At 36.7% G+C, this 24,928-nt stretch overlaps 1 protein-coding gene across 1 annotated transcript in view; it reads left to right on the forward strand.

The window, feature by feature from the left end:
* The window catches only part of l(2)k05819 (transmembrane protein 94-like protein l(2)k05819), an 809,128-nt gene that overhangs the window by 282,736 nt on the left and 501,464 nt on the right, over positions 1–24,928 (forward strand). The window contains exon 10 of the mRNA XM_090377739.1: positions 22,608–22,851. Within this exon, the coding sequence (XP_090233865.1) occupies positions 22,608–22,851 (244 nt within the window). The remainder of the gene's footprint in view (positions 1–22,607; positions 22,852–24,928) is intronic.

The following is a 24,928-nucleotide window of genomic DNA, read 5'->3' on the forward strand; positions in this document are numbered from 1 at the left end:
TATTTGGCAGAAACAAGTTGAGTGAAATATAATTAAGAAATGAAGATACAAATATGCGATCATGATTAATAAGGTACAATTATGCGAATATGATTAATAAGAATGGAATGCAAACAGAGCGAAAACTATGACAACGATGGTGGAGTTGCTCAGAAGAGAAGAACTATGGGAGCCCTCTGTGGTCAAAATAAAATAGAGAAAATAAGATTGGACATAAGTAATTACTGATATTAAATTACAAAAAAAAAAAAAAAAAAAAAACTTAGGAAGTGAAAGAGCACGAACATCGTTCTAATAGAAGTCATTATGTGTGATCACTTTCCAAGTAGTGGAAATACCACCATTCAAATGTACAACTATACAGGTATCGAATTAACCCTAATCAAGGTGAAACATGGTGAAACCGAATTTTTCTTTAATGAAATCAGAGAGATTTTTTATAATAAAATTTAAGAAATTAATAGGAATGTCATTATTGCGAAGTTTGGTATAAAGATCATTTAAAGCACCAGCGAAAAATGATTGATTGCTACTAATATTAGTTAAACGGATAATTTGTGTGTAGATTATATTTTTATGAACCTTAATCGAAATGTTCGAGTTCCAATTTGTTAAATAGATAATATTAAAATTAAATTCGCTTCTTTTGTCGAATAGTTCCAGATTATGACGAAGAGGAGGACTATTTAGAGTAATACTTAAATCTAGAAAATTTGCATGTCGGTTGCCAAGGTTTTCTTTATTGAGAGTGAGTTCAGTTGGATATATGGATTTGCAATATTTTCAAAATGAATGTTGAGAATAAGAATGTCATCAACATAGCGGAATGCATAAAAATTAAGGTTCAGGTTATGAATATATAGATGTTCGTAATAATGAAGAAATAGATTAGATACTATGCTAGAAATTTGTGAACCCATGGGAACTCCTATGGATTGTTTATAAGCATATTTACCATCATAAATATAATTGTTTAGAATACAGAGGTTGATGTAGTTATTCCAAGTAACCTCATCTGTTGGTATAACGTTTTTGTATTTGAGGAACAATTGATGAAGTACATTAACGATCAAGTGATGCGGTAAGGAGGTAAATAAGTTGAAGTTATATGTTTCAATACTAAATATGCTGGAATATGTATTGGAATTGGAATTAAAAATTTTAATGATACTGTCGTTATTGTTAATGATCCAAGTGGAAGGGATATTAATAAGAATGGTAGTTAACAATTTGAAAAATTGTTTACCTGGATGATAAGGAGGGAGTATATGATGAGAGCCTTGTCGATCAATTCGGCCCTGGAAAGATTGTGCAAGGCTCAAGGGGTAGAATTTTTTTCAGCCTGGACTGTACTTGTTAACAGGAGAGATTGCTTCTACAGGGATGGGATACACTTAAATAGAAAGGGTGCAAGAATATTTGCTGATGCTATCGAGGCAGTGTTAGGTGGGTCGGAAAACTGCTAGCTTGGGGGGATACAAAGACTAATAGTTTAACAGTAACCGCAGGCAGAGGTGAAGGTGATTCTTGCACAACTTCTATTAGAATAAGAAGCGACCTGGAGCAAGGGGTGTTGGGGGTTTCAGGGACGGATGGCAGTCATCCTGGAATAGTTGGGTATATGGGATGTGTTAGGGTAACAAGGAATAGGCATAGGAGCATGTATGCTTGCATGTATACCAATGCTAGAAGTATAGTAAATAAATTTGATGAATTTGAAGTGTTGGTCAAGACATCAAAGGCGGATATTGTTGGGATAGCAGAGACGTGGTGTCAAAAAGATATAAGGAATGCAGAACTGGAATTTGGGGAGTACAATGTGTACAGAAAGGATAGACAGGACAGAAAGGGAGGAGGTGTTATGCTGTTAATTAAGAAAAACATAAAATCAAAAGAAGTGCATCCAGTTGATATAGATGGACAGTGCACTGTTGAGTCAGTTTGGTGTGACATAAGCACTGCAAAAGCAAAAATAAGAGTAGGAGTGTGTTATAGGCCTAATGACTCGAATGAGTACAATGAACAATTGTGCAGAGAAATAGAGTGGGCCAGTAAATCAGAATGTCTTATAATGGGGGATTTTAACTTCCCAGATATTGACTGGAACTTGTGGGTTGGTCACTCACACACTAGTCAGACTTTTGTGGATTTATTGGATGATTGTTTTCTGCAGCAGCATGTTCGAGAGGCAACCAGAGAAAGTAATACTCTTGATCTGGTTATCAGCAGTGATCATTCGTGTATTAAGAATTTGCAGATAAAGGAACCACTAGGTGGCAGTGATCACAGTGTGCTGAAGTGGGATTTACTCAAAGAGGTAACTACCGTCAGGGGTAAAGGAAAGGGTTTTTGCTTCCGTAAAGGGGAGTACAGTGGTCTCAGACAGTTTTTAAATTCTGTACAGTGGGATCGACTGACGATGTTACAAACAGTAAATTCTAAGTGGGAAGCATTCAAGGAATTAATCGTGGAAGCTACTAGACTTTTCATACCGATGAAGAAATATTGTTCAAGGTTTAGGCCTAAATGGTTATCAAATGAACTAATGAGACTCGTGACAGAGAAGAAAAATGCATGGGATGCATATAAATTATCAGGCGACGCAGAAGCCTGTAGCAGATATAAGCTAGTCTGTAATCAGGTCACAAAGGAGGTTCGGGAGGCAAAGGCGGATTACGAGAAATCTTTGGCAAAAGATGCTAAGAAAAACAGCAAGGATTTCTTTACTTATATAAACTCTAAAAGGAAGGGGCTGAATATGATTGGTCCACTTGACATCGATGGTTCGACTGTTGATGATCCTGCTCAGATAGCAAACAAACTGAATGAGTATTTTGCATCTACATTCACACGTGAGGAATCATTACAGTTTGAAAATGGAAGAAGGTTATCAAATTGTAGCAGTGTGCTTAATGATTTTGTAATAACTGAGAGCAAAGTGGAGGAGAAATTGTTGAAGTTAAACATAAGAAAGGCACCTGGGGCGGATGGGATCTATCCAGTTATATTAAAGGAGGCGGCAAAGCAACTAAGCAAACCCTTAGCCATAATTATGAGAGCATCCTTGGATTCTGGGGAGGTTCCCACGGACTGGAGATGTGCAAATGTATCCCCAATTCACAAAGGAGGTTCGAAGGGTGACACGAATAATTACAGACCAGTTAGTTTAACTTCTGTTCCGGGTAAAATAATGGAGTCACTGGTTAAAGATGCATTGCAAGATCATCTAGACAAGACTGCAGCAATAATTCAGACACAGCATGGGTTTGTTAAGGGAAAGTCTTGTCTGACAAATTTGATTGGTTATTATGATGTGGTCACAAAGGAACTGGATGCAAAAAATAATTTTGATATCATATACTTGGATTTCAGGAAAGCTTTTGACACTGTTGCGCATGGAAGACTACTGTACAAATTGGAGCAGAATGGTATTAAGGGTAAGTTGCTACAATGGATAAAAGGATGGTTAAGTGGGAGAAGACAGAGGGTGGTAATCAATGGGTGCTGCTCTTCGTGGACTAATGTTATTAGTGGAGTCCCACAGGGTTCGGTGTTGGGTCCACTGTTGTTTTGTATATTTATCAATGATATTGATGAAGGTATATCAGGCTTAATGTCGAAGTTTGCAGATGACACGAAGGTTGGCAGGGTTGTTAATGACAGTAATGGCAGTGTGCTACTGCAACAGGATCTAGATAATTTGGGCAGATGGGCTAAGAAGTGGCAACTGAAGTTTAACCTTGACAAATGAAAAGTACTGCATATGGGTAGAAGTAACCCCAGAGAAACGTACCAACTGTGTGGTACTACACTTAAGGTGGTAGAAAATGAAAAAGACCTGGGAGTAATTGTGCAGTCAGATATGAAGTTTTCTGAGCAATGTAGACAGGCTGCTAGGGCAGGTCATGGGGTTTTGTCAATGATATATAGGAATTTTGCTAGCAGGGAAAAGGAGGTGATTGTCCCTCTGTATAAGGCAATGATCAGGCCACGCCTTGAGTACTGCGTACAGGTCTGGAGGCCTCATTTTAGGAAGGATGTAGATTTGCTTGAGCGTGTACAGAGAAGAGCAACACGATTGGTGAGGGGAATGAAGGGATCCTCTTACCAAGAGAGGCTTAAGTTCTGCAAATTGCAGTGGCTGGAGACTAGGCACCTGCGCGGTGATCTGATTGAGGTCTATAAGGCCTTGAATGGGTTGAGCACGCTGAATTCTGATGGGATCCTCCCACTTGTTCAGAATACGAACCTACGGGGACATAAGTTCAAATTAAGAAAGGATAGATGTAGAATAGATGTGCGGAAATTTGCCTTTAGCCAGCGGGTGGTTAATTGCTGGAACAAACTTCCATCTGTCGTTGTGGAAGTTGATAGGTTAAATAAATTTAAGGAGGAACTGGACAGGCAATTGGAGGGTATGGTGTGGTATTTTTTTTTTTTTTTTTGGCTGATGCTGCATAAGCTCCTGCACTTGCTTTCTTGCATCAAGTGCCACTACTACTACTATAACAGCCACTTTTTTTTTTGGCACTAGTGATGAATCTGAAGCCAACTGGATGTTTATGGAATTTGGCTATTATATACAAGAAAGGCAAAGTAGAATTGCGAATTTTGGTATGCAATTTTTTATGCAAGGCTATAATTTTTTTGATGATTGTATTAATGCCGAGATTACACTTTCTACTTCCTTTTTGAGGGTGGTATAATAAAATTGCTTGCAAAAGATAGCGAAGTTATTAGAAGCCTTATCTACTGGAGTGATAATAAATTTTTGTTGTAAATCTGAGATGGCTTTTTTCAGGTTAAAGTACTTGATATGCGAATTATTGTAAAAGTAGTAAGTTTTAGAAATAATTTTTTTAATGTCTTGAAATGTAACATTTATCCAATTATAAAAAGCTTCGTGGGGTATTGTATATTTATATGCTAACTTGTTGCAAAAGTTCAAGATATTCAGATAAATATCTTTATATATATTATTGAGGTTGGCCTTATGGACTGGTCTGAATTTAAAACCTTTTTCCATAGCGGAATTTAGTGGAATGTTGTTAATAATGTCCAGGTTACCAGTAATAATATGTTTATGATTTTGATCAACGTAAGGAGCATATATGGGATCATCACAATGACATGGAAGATCTAAAGCTTGTGAGTTGCCTAAATTAGTAGCTAGAGTTTTATAATTACAAATTTTAAGTCCAATAGGAGATTCATATTTGAAGCAGTGATGGATCTTGAACTTGAAATTATAAAATGGGAGAAAATTATTGCGATTATTAAGTAAATAATGCCAAGGAATTTTATCGAACCAACTATGAATAAATTTAATAGTACAGTATTCATTACTGTATGCAGTAATGCGACCTAGTCTAAAGAGAGAGATATCTAAAATAATATGCTTAAGTTGAATATTTTTACATTTAAAATTGCTAATAAATAAAGTTAAGGCTTTTAGTATAGAGTTTTTGATATTAAAGAGAAAAAAAGAAATATTGTCCCAGGAGTTAATAATATTACGAAAATTGTGCCGAATATGCCTATGATGACGATTTGATTTATTTCCACGTTTGTATCTACGCTTATTGTTATTGAAGAAATGACTAAGATGGAATAAATTGTAAATGCAGTGGCTGGTGTTTAAACAACCATTGCTTAAAAGAGTTTTGTTAAAAAATCTGTTGTTTAGGCCGTAGGGATATAAAGATTTATAAATGCACATAAATAGATTCTCATAATAATCACGAAGAACGTTGTCATTGATAATGGCAAGTATTTTAATTTTAACGTTGTTGAAACCATGGTGGTGAAAATGGAAAAGTTCTATTTCAGTATCTAAAATGGTATCAAGTAAAAGATTTTTACTTTTGGATCTGTGCCCATTAATTCTGATGTTAAGAGAATTTGTGGTTTGGCCTACGTATTTAACATTGCAAATATTGCATATGAGCAAATATATGACGTTTTTAGTTTTACAAAAAGGAGGATAAATAGTTAGATTTGGATTTGGAGTTATCCATCATGGGACAAGTGAGACATCGTTTATCTAAACATTTTTGAAAAAATAAATTTTGTTTTAAAATATGTATATTGTACTCAGGTTGGTTAGGGTTAAGGGAATGATTCTCCTGTTTAATATTTAACACTACATCCTCAGGAGTGGGATGTAGCGCAACACGTTTTCTAGCTGAACTAGGGTCAACACAGTGCTGACTCACCATATTATTTAAAGAGACGTAGTGCATGACAAGTGGGGTAAAAATTAAATAGGGCAAATATAAATATACAAATATTATGTATATGTATCTCAATATGTATATATTGAGATGCTGGACTTCCTATGGGAAGTCCAGCATCAAGCATAATCGCAAACCTTTATCTACATTATACAGAAAGAGAATTCCAAGATAACCTACTTATATATAGATACGTAGATGATATATGTGTTTTTAATTGTCCACATTTTGTCCAGGATTACAGTAAATTATATCCAGTAGAATAGAACTTGTATTGGAAAAAACTAATAGTTCCGATACTATAGCAAATTATCTGGATCTTCATATAGAAATATTCCATAATAATAATATAGACGTAAATATATATAATAAAAGAGATGCATTTAATTTTAACGTAGTCAGCCTTACGAACTGGAAATCTAATATATCAAAATCAGTGCATGCTAATATAATTTTATCGCAATGTCTAAGGATTGCTTATATCTGCAATAGTAATAAAAATTGTTCAGCGGGCTTAACAGCGTTGTACAGCAGGTTGATCAATAATAATTTCCCTATCGCTTACCTGAAATATCATTTCAGAAAAGCGATAAACATAATTAATTTCAAAAATTTGTTTTCTGAACCTATTGTTTTAATACAATTTTCAGTATAATTGTTATATTTAGTGCCATGTATATATGTAAATAGGATACACTTTGCATTCTTGGTTACGGCATAGAAAACTTGTACCCACCGGCTTGCAAATTACAGTGTATCTTTTTTTTTTTTTTTTTTAATGTATAGTTAAATTCATTTAAATTTACTTAAGTTCATGCTGAGATAACATGCAAATTCAAAATTCAGCTCAGGGTCCTACTATAGGAACGGGTTTGCGATCCCGGGCATACCCGAGCCACAACTTATATCTTGTAATGTCTTTAAACTGTCCTACACTCTTTATTTTTATTTCTCCGAAATTATTAGGGCAATCCGAGGACGTAGGAGAAACTATTTTTCGCCTTTGTGGAGTTCAGGTTCTATATTCCTACTCCTTTAGTTTTTCTTCTTACTATCTGCATGTTTCTCTATGCGTTAATTTAATTATTTATTTTTACCGTATCCATCACATAGGGGGCACCACATTATTTTGACGACTATTACATTATGTCCTAGATACGGTCAATATGTAGTATATATTTAATCATATTTTAATCATTAAATTACGTTCTCTGTCAGGTCAACGATGATTAATATATGCTTACATTTATATTTTACTTATATTTCTTACCTTTGATTCTAATATTTCTAAATTTTCTTAATTTTTATTATCATCTTTCGATTTATTTATATTCGATTTACATTCGGCCTATACTAGTTTATATTTGGTTTAGATTTAAATTACTTAGCATATATTGATCATCACAGAAACAGAGAACCTCTTGTCGTTTTTTGCCTTCATCCTGGGTGGTTGGCCCCAGTTGAAGTCATCTAGATTGTCGGTAAAAATCGATAATAAATTTTTTTTTTTTTTTTTTTTTTGCGTTTTCTTAGGTCCCTGACGGTATTATTATTGGATTGATTTGCTTATTCTAATGGTTATTTATATTATCCTTAATATTATAGACATCGTGGGTGTATTGCATGATTGCTTGCAACTGCATTGACTCATAAATATTATTTACATATTAGTTACAGTTATTGTCGTTTTAACTTTCATTCTTTACTTTTTATCAATAATTATATATATATATATATATATATATATATATATATATATATATATATATATATATAAATAATTTTTTAATGTTATATATAATATTAAAAAATATATGTTATATGATATATATTACAATAATATAATTATAAAAATTACATTTCATAATACAAATTATATATATACAGTATATAATTTTATTCTTTATATAGAGGTGCTAAGTAAACATCAATTATAGATCACCGCAAAATTAAAAATATACCATACACCTTTTTATAATGAAATAAACATATAAATTAAAAAATAATAATAAGTTTAAGTAACTTAAACCCAAATTACATGGCACCCCTGGAATGTTGTTGCAGTACCCTAAGGTGCCAGTTGAAAACCACTGTTTTACAGTATGGACAAGGTAGTCCCAACGCAGTGTCAGTGATATGAAAATTAAGGTAAAAATAAGGATAAGGTTAAAAAATATATAATTAGGTGTTTTCAGAGTGGGAAAAAGATTTTGAAATATATGTAGATTTTTGAGTAAATTTGGTAAAATATTTTAGTGTTGGAATCTTGTGGAGATTAGAAGAATTAAAATAATTTAGTGTTGGAATTTTGTGGAGATAAGAAGAATTAAAATAAATAGTAACAAGCTTCTTATAATGGGGGATTTTAATTTCCCAGATATTGACTGGAATTTGTGGGTTGGTCACTCACGCACTAGCAAGGCTTTTGTGGATTTATTGGAAGGGAGTAATACTCTTGATTTGATTATCAGTAGTGATTCTTCATGCATTAAGAATCTGCAGATAGAGGAACCACTAGGTGGCAGTGATCACAGTGTGCTGAAGTGGGATTTCCTCAAAGAGGTAACTACCATCAGGGGTAAATGGAAGGGTTATTGCTTTTGGAAAGGTGACTGTGATGGTCTCAGACAGTATTTAAATTCTATACAGTGAGACCAACTGATGATGTTACGAACAGCAAATTCAAAATGGAAAGCATTCAAAGAACTTATCTTGGAAGCTACTAGGCTTTACATACCAACTAAGAAATATTGTTCAAGGTTTAGGCCTAAATGGATGTCAGATGAACTAATGAGATATATGGCAGAGAAGAAAAATGCATGAGATACATATAAATTAACACGTGACACAGAAGCCTATGATAGATATAAGTTGATCTGTAACCAAGTTACAAAGGAGGTAAGGCAGGCGAAGGCAGATTACAAGAAATCTTTGGCAAGGGATGCAAAGAAAAACAGCAAAGGGTTCTTTACTTATGTAAACTCTAGAAGGAAGGGGATGAATCAGATTGGTCCACTTGATATTGATGGTTCAACTATTGATGATCCTGCTCAGGTAGCTAACAAACTAAATGAATATTTTGCAACAACATTCACACATGAGGAGTTATTCAGTGAGGGGAATGCCAGAGGTGTATTCAACTCTGGCAGTAAGCTAGCTAATCGTGTAATAACTGAGAGTAAAGTAGAGGAGAAATTGTTGAAGATAAACACAAGAAAGGCACCTGGGGGTGGATGGGATCAATCCAGTTGTATTAAGGGAGACAGCAGAGGAAGTAAGCGGACCCTTAGCCATGATTATGAGAGGTTCCTTGAACTCAGAGGAGGTACCCATAGACTGGAGATGTGCAAATGTGACCCCAATTCACAAAGGAGGATCAAAGGCTGACACAAGTAATTATAGACCTGTGAGTTTAACTTCTGTTCCATTAAAATTAATGGAGACACTGGTTGAAGAAGTACTGCAGGATGATCTAGACAAGACTTCAGTTATAGCTCGGACACAGCATGGTTTTGTTAAGGAGAAGTCTTGCCTGACCAATTTGATTGGATACTATGATGCAGTCACAAAAGAACTGGATGGAGGGAATAACTTTGATATTATATACTTGGATCTTAGAAAGGCTTTTGATACTGTTGCACATGGAAGACTGCTGCACAAATTGGAGCAGTGTGGCATTGGAGACAAATTGCTGCTATGGATAAAGGGGTGGGTGAGGGGGAGAAGACAGAGAGTGGTATCAATGGACACTGCTCATCGTGGACTAATGTTATCAGTGGAATCCCTCAGGGTTCAGTGTTGGGTCCATTATTGTTTTCTGTATTTATAAATAATATTGATGATGGTATATCAAGCTTAATGTCGAAGTTTGCAGATGATACAAAGGTAGGCAGGGTTGTCAAGGACACTACTGACACTATGCTGCTGCTGCTGCTGCTGCAACAGGATCTGGAAAGGTTGAGCAGATGGGCTGAGAGGTGGCAAATGAAGTTTAACATTGACAAATGTAAAGTACTACATATGGGAAACAGCAACCCCAGAGCAACGTATCAACTCTGTGGTAATACACTGACAGTGGTAGAGAATGAAAAGGACCTGGGGGTAATTTTACAGGCAGATATGAAGTTCTCTGACCAGTGCAGATGGGCTGCAAAAGTAGCTCATGGTGTCTTATCAATGATATACAGGAATTTTTCTAGCAGGGATAAGGAGGTGATTATTCCCTTGCATAAGGCAATGGTCAGGCCACTCTTTAAGTACTGTATACAGGTCTGGAGGCCTCATTTCAAGAAGGATGTAGAGCTGCTGGAATGAGTACAGAGAAGGGCAACAAGGTTATTGAATGCAACAAAGGGCTGCTCTTACGAAGAAAGGCTTAAGTTTTGCAAATTACAGTGTTTCGAGAATAGGCACCGGCGAGGTGATCTGATAGAGGTGTACAAAGCCTTGAATGGTTTGAGCATGCTCAATGCTGATGGGATTCTGCCTCTTGCTCAGAATAATCACCTGAGAGGACATAAATTCAAATTGAGGAAAGACAGATGTAGGATAGATGTGCGGAAATTTGCCTTTAGCCAGCGGGTAGTTGGTTGGTGGAACAGACTTCCATCCCTTTTTGTGGAAGTTGATAGCCTAAATAAATTTAAAGCTCAGCTGGGCAGGTGTTTCGAACGAATGGGGAGGGGTGAAGTGGAAGTTTTTTTTTTTTTTTTTTTGGCTGATGCTGCATAAGTTTGCTTTCTTGCATCATATGCCTCTACTAATGCTAACACTAAGCACATGGTATAGGGAGAGGTATTAAATTGACGATGGGGAAGGGATAAAGGAACGTTTGTATCACCATTTGGAACGTTCGTATTACCTTCGTATTCCACTAATAGGTCTGCGAATGAGAAGAAAGGTAGAAATAGAAATGTAAAAAGTATAGAAAAAGTTATAAAAACATACTGAGCTAGCCAAGATTGTAAAGCTGAACTTTTAGTAATGGTCCTGGCTTTGTAAGGTTAGGCTTTACAACCCCAGCTAGCCCAGTACTTCAGTATGTATTTCTAATTACTTATTGTTATCATCTTTCTTTTCTTTGTTCTTCATAATTACAATTTCAGTTCTGTTAGCACTTTGACACTATCTACCTACCTTTATACTCTCCACTTATATATATATACAGGGTGTTTCAGTTAAACGTTTCAGAACTTCTAAGAGGGGTAGGGTACATCCTGACAACTCGAAATCATATAGCAACGTGGGGTCGGAAATGCTTTCCTGAAGCGGTTTTGTACACAGAAGCACCATAAAGAAAAGAGACCGTAAGTGAGAAATTGTTTTAATAATACATGAAAAGAAGCAAAAGGTACATGGATTAAAGTAAGTGTTCGAAGTTTCTTCCACGGGCTACAATGCACGCCTCACATCTCCGACGCATGGACATCCGAACATTCTGGAATACTCCAGGCGAATTTCGAATTTCTTCGGCAGCTACTGCGATTCTTGCAACCAGCTCCTCAGCATTGTCAACAGGGGTGTCATAAACTAGCGATTTCATATGACCCCAGAAATAAAAATCAAGACATGATAGGTCGGGTGACCGAGCAGGCCAACGCACGGGACCACCACGTCCGATCCACTGTTGACCAAATGTGACATCCAGGTAGTTACGAACATCTCCGCTATAATGGGCAGGGGCTCCATCGTGTTGGAACCACATTGTCTGTTGCATCGATGCAGAAATCTGTTCATCTCTCAAAAGTTGTGGCAATACTTGCTGCAGAAAGATAAAGTAGATAGGTCCGGTTAGACGACACGGTAACAGGTAAGGTCCGATGAGGTGATCTCCCATAATACCGGCCCATACATTGACCGAAAATCGAATCTGTGCTGCACGACGTCGCACGACGACTTCTGTGTACAATACCGCTTCAGGAAAGCATTTCCGACCCCACATTGCTATATGATTTTGAGTTGTCAGGATGTACCCTACCCCTCTTAGAAGTTCTGAAACGTTTAACTGAAACACCCTGTATATTTAATCTATTATGAAATATTGGAATAGATGTAAAATGTATGTCAGATCAGATTAATGGCATCAATTGTTGATTGAATATTACATCAATCCATAATCTAATTAGTATTGTAATATAATTGTTACTATATAGGTACTCAAAGAGTATTTAAACATTGGCATAAAATTACTCAGTGGGCCATAAGGCCAAAAGAACCTATAGATACTAAAAAGCCTGTGTTGATTTGCCTTGCTATACCCTAGAAATAAACATATAATTAGCAATAAAATAAAAAAAAAATAGAATAAAATAATGATTATGCAGCTAATTATTGATAATCAGATACATTGAATGGCACTTTTTCAAGGGCTAACTCCATTCAATCTGTCCCACCAATATTTAGCAAGGCTATCTGTTTCTGATTGTTATCTGCCTGTTTAACTAGGTCCAAATAATAAACATAAAGGCAATCAATGCTAAACTTTAAATTTAACAGCAAACAGGCAAGATAACAGCTAGCCCAACAGATAGCTATGAAATGAATATACAGACTATAATACAGAAGAAGAGTGCCAACCGTAATTTTCAGTTCAGTTGTGGTGTTTTTTATTTATTTTATACATATGCAAAGGAAAACTTATGTCGATATAAGGAGAAAGGAGGTAAGTATAGTAATAGTACCTCAATTTCCCTCTAATTGCTCTAATAGATCTTGAGATATGAAATTTAGAGTTGGAAATTAAAAAGTGAAAAGCAAAGAAAATAGCTTTTTATAATGGTACTTGGGATATACCGGGAGTGTAATGGCCCAACCCTTTAGTAAGGGATCCTGGTATAACTACAGAGGTTTAAAGGTTGGTAATTTAATGGACCAAAAACAGGATTACAATAATGAAGAAATATAGAATAACAATTATAGATAATAATAAGGAAATAAAAGAAATAAATATTACCAAATGTAGGAATACTTAAATAAAAATTGATATTTTTAAGAATTTTATAATAATTAAAATAATTCATCCTATCTCATATAGTAATAAATAGCAGACCATCATTATAGAACAGTTATATTAAAAATAACCAATTACAACTAAAAGAATAAATATGAATTTTCAGTATCTGCAATAAGGCCTCAGAGTTTGGGATTATTCATACCACCAATTTTAAACACACACACCAACCGTTTATGACTGATTGAATAATCAAATAAAATAAAATAAAATGATAGAAAAGACTGTAAAATAATATTTACAAAAAACTTTTAATTATTTACAAAAAACTAAACTATAACAAAAGTAAAATAAGTAAATAAGTTAAAATGCATTAAAATATAAATATAAAAGCGATAAAAAGACGATAAAAAACACTATTAGAACCTTCGGAGGTGTCTGCCTCCTTCCTCAGTAATAGTGAGACTTAAACGACACATCCTTAAATACCAGGTTCACGGCACACGTGGATGACCAGGCGCATACTCAACATTCCTTTCACTTGAACCAGAAGTGGTCTGGACACGTGGAAAATTAAAACGTTTATCTCTTGTCAAAACCACCGCCTCAAAAAGGGGGTGAAGCCTAACTCCCCTGTCTCTGTTGATACTATTGTTACCAGAGGATCCAATCCACAGACTTTCCAGCCACTTGCGGTTCCAGAATCTATGCGCCCGGTCAAGGATGACAGCGTTGTCAGGGGAGATCTGGTGTTGTTTTTCCCAATAGTGCTCGGCAATGGCGGATTTATTGAGCTCTGCGGTCCGTATCGCTCGTGAATGTTCCCCCAGACGGTCCTTGAGACGCCGTCCTGTCTCCCCCACGTAACATTCCCCACAATCCGGGCATGTGATCTCATATACAACCCCACTACTAGAATCCCTAGTAATGGGGTCTTTGACCTGTGACACTAATTGATCGACAAGACTCTATATGATGAGAGCCTTGTCAATCAATTCGGCCCTGGAAAGATTGTGCAAGGCTCAAGGGATAGAATTTTTTTTCAGCCTGGACTGTACTTGTTAACAGGAGAGATTGCTTCTACAGGGAAGGGATACACTTAAATAGAATGGGTGCAAGAATATTTGCTGATGCTATCGAGGCAGTGTTAGGTGGGTCGGAAAACTGCTAGCTTCGGGGGAGACAAAGACCAGTAGATTGACAGTAGCCATTGGCAGAGGTGAAAGAGATTCTTGCACTGCTTCTATTAGAATGAGCAGAAGCCTGAAAAACAAGATGCATGGTATTTCAGAGACTGCTGGGAGCCATTGCGGTACAAGTAAACACATGGGTTGTGTTAGGGTAGCTAAGAATAGAAACAGGTGCAGGTATACTTGCGTGTACACCAATGCTAGGAGTTTAGTAAATAAATTTGAATTTGAGGTATTGCTCAAAACATCAAAGGCAGTTATTGTTGGGATATCAGAGACGTGGTGTCACACAGATATCAGGGATGCAGAACTGCAATTTGGGGAGTACAACGTCTACAGAAAGGATAGACAGGATAGAAAGTCGGGAGGGGTTATGCTATTAGTTAAGAAACACATAAAAACCAAGGAAGTGAAGCCAGTCGACATCGCCGGACAGTGCAGTGTTGAGTCAGTTTGGTGTGACATAAGCATTGGGAGACCAAATTGAGAGTAGGAGTGTGCTATAGGCCTAATGACTCTGATGAGTATAATAAGGAACTGTACAGGGAAATAGAGTGGGCCAGTAAATCAGAGAGTCTTATAATGGGAGATTTTAATTTCCCAGATATTGACTGGAATTTGGGGGCTGGTTACTCACACACTAGCAGGGCTTTTGTGGATTTATTGGATGATTGTTTTCTACATCAGCATGTTCGGGAGGCAACTAGAGGGAGTAATACTCTTGATTTGATTATCAGCAGTGATTCTTCATGCATTAAGAATCTGCAGATAAATGAACCGCTAGGTGGCAGTGATCACATTGTGCTGAAGTGGGATTTACTCAAAGAGGCAACTACCATTAGGGGTAAAGGGAAGGGTTATTGCTTCCGTAAAGGCGACTACGATGGACTGAGACAGTATTTAAATTCTATACAGTGGGACCAACTGATGATGTTACCAACAGCAAATTCAAAATGGGAAGCATTCAAAGAACTTATCTTGGAAGCTACTAGGCTTTACATACCAACTAAGAAATATTGTTCAAGGTTTAGGCCAAAATGGATGTCAGATGAACTAATGAGGCATATGGCAGAGAAGAAAAATGCATGGGATACTTACAAATTAACACATGACACAGAAGCCTATGATAGATACAAGTTGATATGCAACCAAGTTACAAAGGAGGTTAGGCAGGCAAAGGCAGATTACGAGAAATCCTTGGCAAGGGATGCAAAGAAAAACAGCAAAGAGTTCTTTACTTATGTAAACTCTAGAAGGAAGGGGATGAATCAGATTGGTCCACTTGATATTGATGGGTCAACTGTTGATGATCCTGCTCAGGTAGCTAACAAACTAAATGAATATTTTGCATCGACATTCACACATGAGGAGTTATTCAGCAAGGGGAATGCCAGAGGTGTATTCAACTCTAGCAGTAAGCTACAGAATCTTGAAATAACTGGGAGTAAAGTGGAGGAGAAACTGTTGAAGATAAACACAAGAAAGGCACCCGGGGTGGATGGGATCTATCCAGTTATATTGAAGGAGGCAGCAAAGGAAGTAAGCAAACTCAGCCATAATTATGAGAGCTTCCTTGGACTCAGGGGAGGTATCCATAGACTGGAAATGTGCAAATGTGACCCCAATTCACAAAGGAGGATCAAAGGCTGACACAAGTAATTATAGACCTGTGAGCTTAACTTCTGTTCCAGGAAAATTAATGGAGGCACTGGTTAAAGAAGCACTGCAGGATCATTTAGACAAGACTTCAGTTATAGCTCAGACACAGCATGGTTTTGTTAAGGGGAAGTCTTCCCTGACCAACTTGATTGGATACTATGATGCAGTCACAAAAGAACTGGATGCAGGGAATAACTTTGATATTATATACTTGGATCTTAGAAAGGCTTTTGATACTGTTGCACATGGAAGACTGCTACACAAATTGGAGCAGTGTGACATTGGAGGCAAATTGCTGCTATGGATAAAGGGGTGGTTGAGGGGGAGAAGACAGAGTGGTAATCAATGGACACTGCTCATCGTGGACTAATGTTATTAGTGGAGTCCCTCAGGGCTTAGTGTTGGGTCCATTATTGTTTTCTGTATTTATAAATGATATTGATGATGGTATATCAATCTTAATGTCCAAGTTTGCAGACGATACGAAGGTTGGCAGGGTTGTCAAGGACACTACTGACACTATGCTGCTGCAACAGGATCTGGAAAGGTTGAGCAGATGGGCTGAGAGGTGGCAAATGAAGTTTCACATTGACAAATGTAAAGTACTACACATGGGAAACAGCAACCCCAGAGCAATGTATCAACTCTGTGGTACTACACTGACAGTGGTAGAGAATGAAAGGGACTTGGGGGTGGTTGTGCAGGCAGATATGAAGTTCTCTGAGCAGTGCAGACGGGCTGCAAGAGTAGCTCATGGAGTATTGTCAATGATATACAGGAATTTTTCCAGCAGGGATAAGGAGGTGATTATTCCATTGTATAAGGCAATGGTCAGGCCACACCTAGATACTGTATACAGGCCTGGAGGCCTCATTTCAAGAATGATGTAGAGCTGCTGGAACAAGTACAGAGAAGGGCAACAAGATTAGTGAATGGAACAAAGGGGTGCTCTTACGAAGAAAGGCTTAAGTTTTGCAAATTACAGTGTCTGGAGACTAGGCACCAGCGAGGTGATCTGATATAGGTGTATAAAGCCTTGAATGGTTTAAGCATGCTCAATGCTGATGGGATTCTTCCTGTAGCTCAGAAAAATCATCTGAGAGGGCATAAATTCAAATTGAGGAAAGACAGATGTAGGATAGACGTGCGGAAATTTGCCTTTAGCCAGCGGGTGGTTGGTTGGTGGAACAGACTTCCATCCCTTGTGGTGGAGGTTGATAGCCTAAATAAGTTTAAGGCTCAGCTGGACAGGTATTTTGAACGAACAGAGGGGTGAAGTGGAAGTGGTTTTTTTTTTTTTTTGGCTGATGCTGCATAAGCTTGCTTTCTTGCATCAAATGCCTCTACTAATGCTAATACTGTGTGCAACCTCTGGCCCGGAAGCTGCACACAGCGTGTCTGAAAGTCGCGAAGCATCCTCGCAATGGGATCTGACAGGCCCGGATAGTAGGGAACATACACTGTGGTAAGCGATACAGGCGGAACTACCCGCTTGGGCTCTTCCTCTCTGTATTCATCAATGACCCTCTGGGGGTAACCGCACCTCATAAGATCCGTCGTGATTTGCCTAATTTCCTTCTCCCCTTCCTCAGGGGTACAGCAATGTGTTCTCACCCTACCCAAAAGTGCTCTGGCCACACTATTTTTATGTTGGACAGTCTATGCCGTCCTATAATGTGTGTACTGGCCCCTACACATTGGTTTCTTATAAACCTTAGTTCTAAGTCTGGGGCCTTCCCTATATACCATTATGTCCAGAAATGGGAGGGTACCATCTATTTCTACCTCCGAGGTGAATTTTATAAAGGGGGAGAAACCATTGAGAAACGAGACCACATTTTCCTCTCTCCCCTTCTTTACAATAGTAAACATGTCATCAACATATCGTTTCCACTTACGCATGGGGAACTCCAATCAGCGCCATTGTTGCAAATCTGGCTATGGAGGAATTTGAGAATAGGGTTTTCGCAAGATTGGAGTTCCCCATGCGTAAGTGGAAACAATATGTTGATGACACGTTTACTATTGTAAAGAAGGGGAGAGAGGAAGATGTGGTCTCGTTTCTCAATGGTTTCTCCCCCTTTATAAAATTCACCTCGGAGGTAGAAATAGATGGTACCCTCCCATTTCTGGACATAATGGTATATAGGGAAGGCCCCAGACTTAGAACTAAGGTTTATAAGAAACCAATGTGTAGGGGCCAGTACACATATTATAGGACGGCACAGACTGTCCAACATAAAAATAGTGTGGCCAGAGCACTTTTGGGTAGGGTGAGAACACATTGCAGTACCCCTGAGGAGGGGGAGAAGGAAATTAGGCAAATCACGACAGATCTTATGAGGTGCGGTTACCCCCAGAGGGTCATTGATGAATACAACAGAGAGGAAGAGCCCAATCGGGTAGTTTCGCCTGTACCGCTTACCACAGTGTATGTTCCCTACTATCCGGGCCTGTCAGATCGCATTGCGAGGATGCTTCGTGACTTTCAGACACGCTGTGTGCAGCTTCCGGGCCGGAGGTTGCACACAGTAGTGTCACAGGTCAAAGACCCCATTACTAGGGATTCTAGTAGTGGGGTCGTATATGAGATCACATGCCCGGATTGTGGGGAATGTTACGTGGGTGAGACAGGACGGCGTCTCAAGGACCGTCTGGGGGAACATTCACGAGCGATACGGACCGCAGAGCTCAATAAATCCGCCATTGCCGAGCACTGTTGGGAAAAACAACACCAGATCTCCCCCGACAACGCTGTCATCCTTGACCGGGCGCATAGATTCTGGGACCACAACTGGCTGGAAAGTCTGTGGATTGGATCCTCTGGTAACAATAGTATGAACAGAGACAGGGGTGTTAGGCTTCACCCCCTTTTTGAGGCGGTGGTTTTGACAAGAGATAAACGTTTTAATTTTCCACATGTCCAGACCACTTCCGGTTCTGGTACAAGTGAAAGGAATGTTGAGTATGCGCCTGGTCATCCACATGTGCCATGAACCTGGTATTTAAGGATGTGTTGTTTAAGTCTCACTATTACTGAGGAAGGAGGCAGACACCTCCGAAAGCTCTAATAGTGTTTTTTATCGCTTTTATATTTATATTTTAATGCATTTTAACTTATTTACTTATTTTACTTTTGTTATAGTTTAGTTTTTTGTAAATAATTAAAAGTTTTTTGTAAATATTATTTTACAGTCTTTTCTATCATTTTATTTTATTTTATTTCATTATTCAATCAGTCATAAACGGTTGGTGTGTGTGTTTAAAATTGGTGGTATGAATTTTCAGATTACCACCCTATGCTGTACCAAGTATAAAGAATGAATATTTTGATACATGTTATCTATTATAAAACAAATAGCAACAGTGCCCTCTCAGTTCAGATAACTGCAAGACAAACAAAATAAATTAAATAAATAATTATTAATTTATAAAACCAAGGAAAGCAGTGCCCCCTCTGAATTTCATGTAACTTTAAGACTAATTAACAGACTGAAATTATAGTTAATAGTACGCTATAAATTTGAACTTTATTTGGATAATGTCCTATGAAAATAAATAGTTGGTTCTTAGTTTTTTAGAATGACAGGTAACAAGACCAATTGAAATGAAATACCTTTAAAAAAAAATTTTACGAAGTAGAAATGAAATTCCTTTATGAAAGATGAAATTGATTACTGCCTTAAGAACAAATATAGGTACAACTTTTTCAATGAGTGGAAGCTATATGTGACATGCTCTAATGACAGTGTGTACTATATACATACGAGGGCAGTTCGATAAAGAATCGCCCTTGCCTACTTCCACATATTGCAGTCATGATATTTTGTGTGTAGCATCTTACATATATCTGTACTAAAGGTGTAAAATTTCAGCCCTGTGTCTTGATTTGTTTTTCTCTTACAGAGCTGAACGTGTGACGAAGTAGCATCATGGACAAAGTTGAAGCCAGAGCTGTAATCTGGTATCTGTTCTTGAGGGGAAAATCTCCTAAAGAAATCCACGAGGAGATGACTGCTGTATATAAGGATGAAGCCCCATCCTATGGCATTGTGAAGCACTGGCATAGACACTTTAGTGTGGTTGGACATCAGTAGAATTGCTGTCATCAATGGCTGAGCCCATTCAGCCATTGATGACAGCACAATCAGAAAAGTGGAGTTGTTAATCATGGAAGATCACCAGATATCTGTGCGTGAATTGTCCCAGGAGGTGAAGATTAGTGTGGGCTCTGTTGAAACAGTCCTTCATGGCCAACTCTATTTACGGAAATTGAGTGCAAGATGGATTCCCTGATTATTGACTGGTTTCCAGAAGGCTGATCAACAACAGAAGTTACAAGAATTGTTAGCTCAAGCCCAAAACAACGAGGAAGAATTTTTCTCTCATCTAATTACTCAGGATGAAAGTTGGATACACCATTTCGACCCTGAAAGTAAAAAGCAGTCCATGGAATGCTGACATCATGGTCCCCCACCCCAAGAAGGCAAGGGGGTCCAAGCATTAGCTGGACAAGTCTTGCTGACAGTTATTATTAGCCATATAGTGCAAGGAAGTCTAAGGCTTATGCTGTATACCAGGCATGTATATAGTATACACTGTGTACTATATACATACGAGGCCGGTTTGATAAAGAATCGCCCTTGCCTACTTCCACATATTACAGAGTCATGATATTTTGTGTGTAGCATCTTACATATATCTGTACTAGAGAGAGAGCATCAGAAGTAAAAGGGAATCACGAAGAAAGAGAAGAATGATGATATCCAGCTCAGGACCCTGGGTGTGCCAAGCCCATACTCACCACATGAGAGTCCCTATGTTGGGTTAGCTGTTATCTTGCCTGTTTTCTGTTAAATTCAAAGTTTAGCATAGATTGCCTTCGTGTTTATTATTCAGACCTAGGTAAACAGGCAGATAATAATCACAAACAGGTAGCTTTGCTAATTATCGGTGGAATATATTGAATGCTGTTAGCCCACGAAAAAGTGCCATTCAGTGTATCCAATTATCAATAATTAGCTGCATAATCATTATTTTATTCTATTTTTTATGTTTTTATTTTATTGCTAATTATATGTTTATTTCTAGGGTATAGCAATGTAAATCAACACAGGCTATCTTAGTCTTTATAGGTTCTTTTGGCCTTATGGCCCACTGAGTATAAATTTTATGCCAATGTTTTAATACACTTTGAATACCTATATGGTACCAATTATACTCTTACAATAGTAATTATATATATATATATAAAGTATATTGAATGTAGAAAAGTGAAGAAGATTTTGATTTAAACCTATTGAATACACGGTATACATTGTGAGCTCGACTGAATGAATAAGGAATGTAGCGATATATGGTATGAAGAAGAAAAGGAAGAAGAAATAGACAAGAAATTAAAAATAAAGATAAGAAGTGAAAAGGTGACCAAAATAAGATAACATTGCGGTGTCTTTCACAATCTCAGTATCATCATCAGAGGTCATCCACCGAAATTATGAAAAAGACCGCAATGTTCTTGCTTCTGTTTCCGACACGTTCTGTATGCTGTTTTTCGTACAGTCACATTCCACCTCCATGATTAATTAGCTTCTTAATACAATTATTCTTTACTATATATATATATATATATATATATTTAACTGAATACCAAGGGAATTATACAACAGATGAAATTTTATAAGTATTAGGATGAAAAATATACCTATAAGGCCATAGAGCCAAGTATTTAGGTAAATTAAGTTGGACTTCATTGCTGTATCCTATAAATAAACATATAACTTATAATAAAAATAAATGATGATGTAACAAATTATTGATTAATGGATATATTGAATAGAATGTTAACTAGAGTTAGCTCCACTCAATACATCCTTTCAATAATTGGCTGAGGCTATCTGTTTCGGTTGCCATTTGCCAATTTGTCTAGGTTCAAATATACTAAGAATATAATTTCAATATATTGTAATACAATAATGCATTATACAGTATATTAAATTTAGCAGCAAACTGGCAGAATAGCCACTAGCCCAACAGATAGCAGTGAAAAAAAATAATAAAAATAATGGAAGTGAATCAAAAATAATGAAATTGAGTACCAACTATTTATTTTTAATAGGGCAATTTATTTATGTAGTGAAAAGGGAAGGCTTATGCCAAAATTAAGGTGAATAGAAGGAGGTTAGAACTTGTATTATATTAGTAGAAGAACTAATTCTATATTTTTCTATATAATTTACACATATTTATATATATATTTAGATTTATATATATATATTTTTTTCTTTTTCTTTTTTTTAAATTTTTTTAAATAATAGTGCACTTGATACTTCTCCTTATTCTCAGAAAGGTAGTTTAATTTTTATTTACTATTGGTTTTCAAAATCGTTTTCTTGCATTAAAAAAAAAAAATTTACATTTAGAATTTTAATAAGATATACAAAATGAATTTCCTTTTAGATTAAATAAAGTTTGCCTTTTAATCATTATTTTTAAAAAAATATGTTGTCAGTAATATAGATTTAATTTTTTTCCTTCTGTTCTTTTGTACCAATTTGTTTTGTTTCTCTATTTTAGGCATTATGCTGTGTTGATAAAAAAGGCATTCTCTCTTGGCCCAATCCCAATGCCGAAAAAGTTTTCTTCTTAAAGCCCCAGCAGAGTAGAGGAGAATCAGAAGACAATGCATATTTTTCAACTGCATCAGTTGAGATGGATGATTTGACAGATGAAGTGGCATCTTGTGATGATACAGACAATGCACAAAGAGTATATGGAAAACCTCTAAAAGTAAACAAGGAGAAAGACTTCAGAGACCACAGTAATGAAAATTTTGAACAAAATATTGGTTTTTCAAGCAGAGAGAGAGAGAGAGAGAGAGAGAGAGAGAGAGAGAGAGAGAGAGAGAGAGAGAGAAGAGAGAGAGAGAGAAATATTGCAGTTAAATTATAAATTTAAAAAAATATAACTACAATGCAGCTTGGATAATTCAAAGCTTGATGGTGAGAAGTATGGAATTTATGGATGATTTTATTAATCATGTACCATGTACCAAATATTACTTTTGCACAGCTGCAATAGTAGCATTAGATGTGTTTTTTTTTTGTTATGATTTAAGTATGTATAAAAGATTAAATTATCCATTGGCAGTTGAACTGTATTGTTTTTTGTGTAAATCCTTGCTCTATGAGGCATACAGCACGGTATTTATAGGTTGCCTTCACATATAGCCTGATCACCAGCAGTTGATTGAAACAAATATTGTTTATAGGATTAATATGAAGTTTTAGCATTATTTTTTATATCATTAATAAGAGTGTAACAGCTTAATGACTTGCCTAAACTCTTTACTAAACTCTTCCAAATTAAATATCATGATTGGTCATGTTATTTAAATTGGAAGAGTTTTGGAACTAGTTGTCACAAAAAAAAAAGGATTAATAAGTGACATACTTAGTATTTTATTATAACATAATATTAGTATAATAGATGAATAATACAAGGTTAAAAAAAAAACGTATATTACCTGTCCATCCCCACTAATAGTTTCTCTATTTTTTTTTTTTTTTTTTTTTTTTTTAAATTAATTCTACCCACTTAAACAATACCAGATGGAAGTTTGTGTCAGTGATCAGCTGGCTGAAGGCAAATTTCCATACGCATCTATCTTGCAATCTTCATTCCTTAATTTGAATTTATGCTCTAATGTTTGCAGTCTGAGAAAGAGGATGCCATCCGCAATGAGTTTATTTGATCCATTCAAGTCTTGTTCTTAAAAAAAAGCACAGTAGACTTCATCTTACAAGTTGTAAGTTAAGTCAGGAAAGAAAAGACAACTTTCCTTTTTTTTTATTAGAGTTACTAACCCAACTAACCTACCAACCGCTTGGCCACTCGTGGCATTACCCCTGCCTCCCCATGGCGGGGCCGGTAACCTGAGTGGGAAAGCCAACCCTCAGGGCCAAAAGGAGTACAAAATGGACAAAGAAACCTTTCCCTCACTTGATCAGTTGAGATCACCTACTGATCAAGACCAACCCGATCATGACTCTTATCAAAATAAAAGACAAAAAACAGATCTATGTCAGCAAGTTCACCCAGCCTTTCTCTTTATTCATTCTGTATCAGATTCTCCTGTTACCAAATTATCCCCATTTCTAATCCAGAAATGCTTTGAAAATGCTGCAGGATCACCAAAGATGGTAAAGAGATTACAGTCTGGAGATCTGCTGGTAGAGACAATGAAGCCAAAACACTCTGAAATATTATTGAAACTGACTATTTTTGGCGGAATTCCCGTGAAAATAACGTCTCATGCCACTCTGAATACATCTAAAGGAGTTATAGCAGAGTGGGATCTGATTAATATCTCAGAGGATGAAATTGTACAAGAATTGACAGATCAAAGAGTAATACATGCAAAAAGAATATTAATCCGGAAAGATGGAGAATTAAAGCCAACAAGGAACATAATACTGACCTTTAGTACCCCAAACTTACCAACAATGGTTAAAGCAGGGTATCTGAATTGTCGTATACGTCCATATATACCAAATCCCATAAGGTGTTACAAATGCCAGAAATATGGACACTCCCAAGTAGCATGCTGTGGCACTATGATTTGCCCAAACTGTGGTTCAACAGAACACACTCAAGCTGACTTAACCTCCTCCTTCACCTGTTAAGCTGACTTAACCTCCTTCACCTGTCCCAATTGCAAAGGTAACCATCTGGCATATTCAAAAAATTGTGAAATGTGGAAAGTGGGGAAAGAAATACAAAAATACAAAACAGAAAACAAAGTAACGTATCAGGAAGCCAAAAAGCACATCATGCAGTTTATGCCGAAATGCACATATGCACAAGCATCCCAACACAATCATTCTATTGCTACTCAA

Source organism: Mastigoproctus giganteus, chromosome 7 (assembly GCF_048544385.1).
Source record: "Mastigoproctus giganteus isolate SK-2022 chromosome 7, ASM4854438v1, whole genome shotgun sequence".
NCBI classification, from domain to species: domain Eukaryota; kingdom Metazoa; phylum Arthropoda; class Arachnida; order Uropygi; family Thelyphonidae; genus Mastigoproctus; species Mastigoproctus giganteus.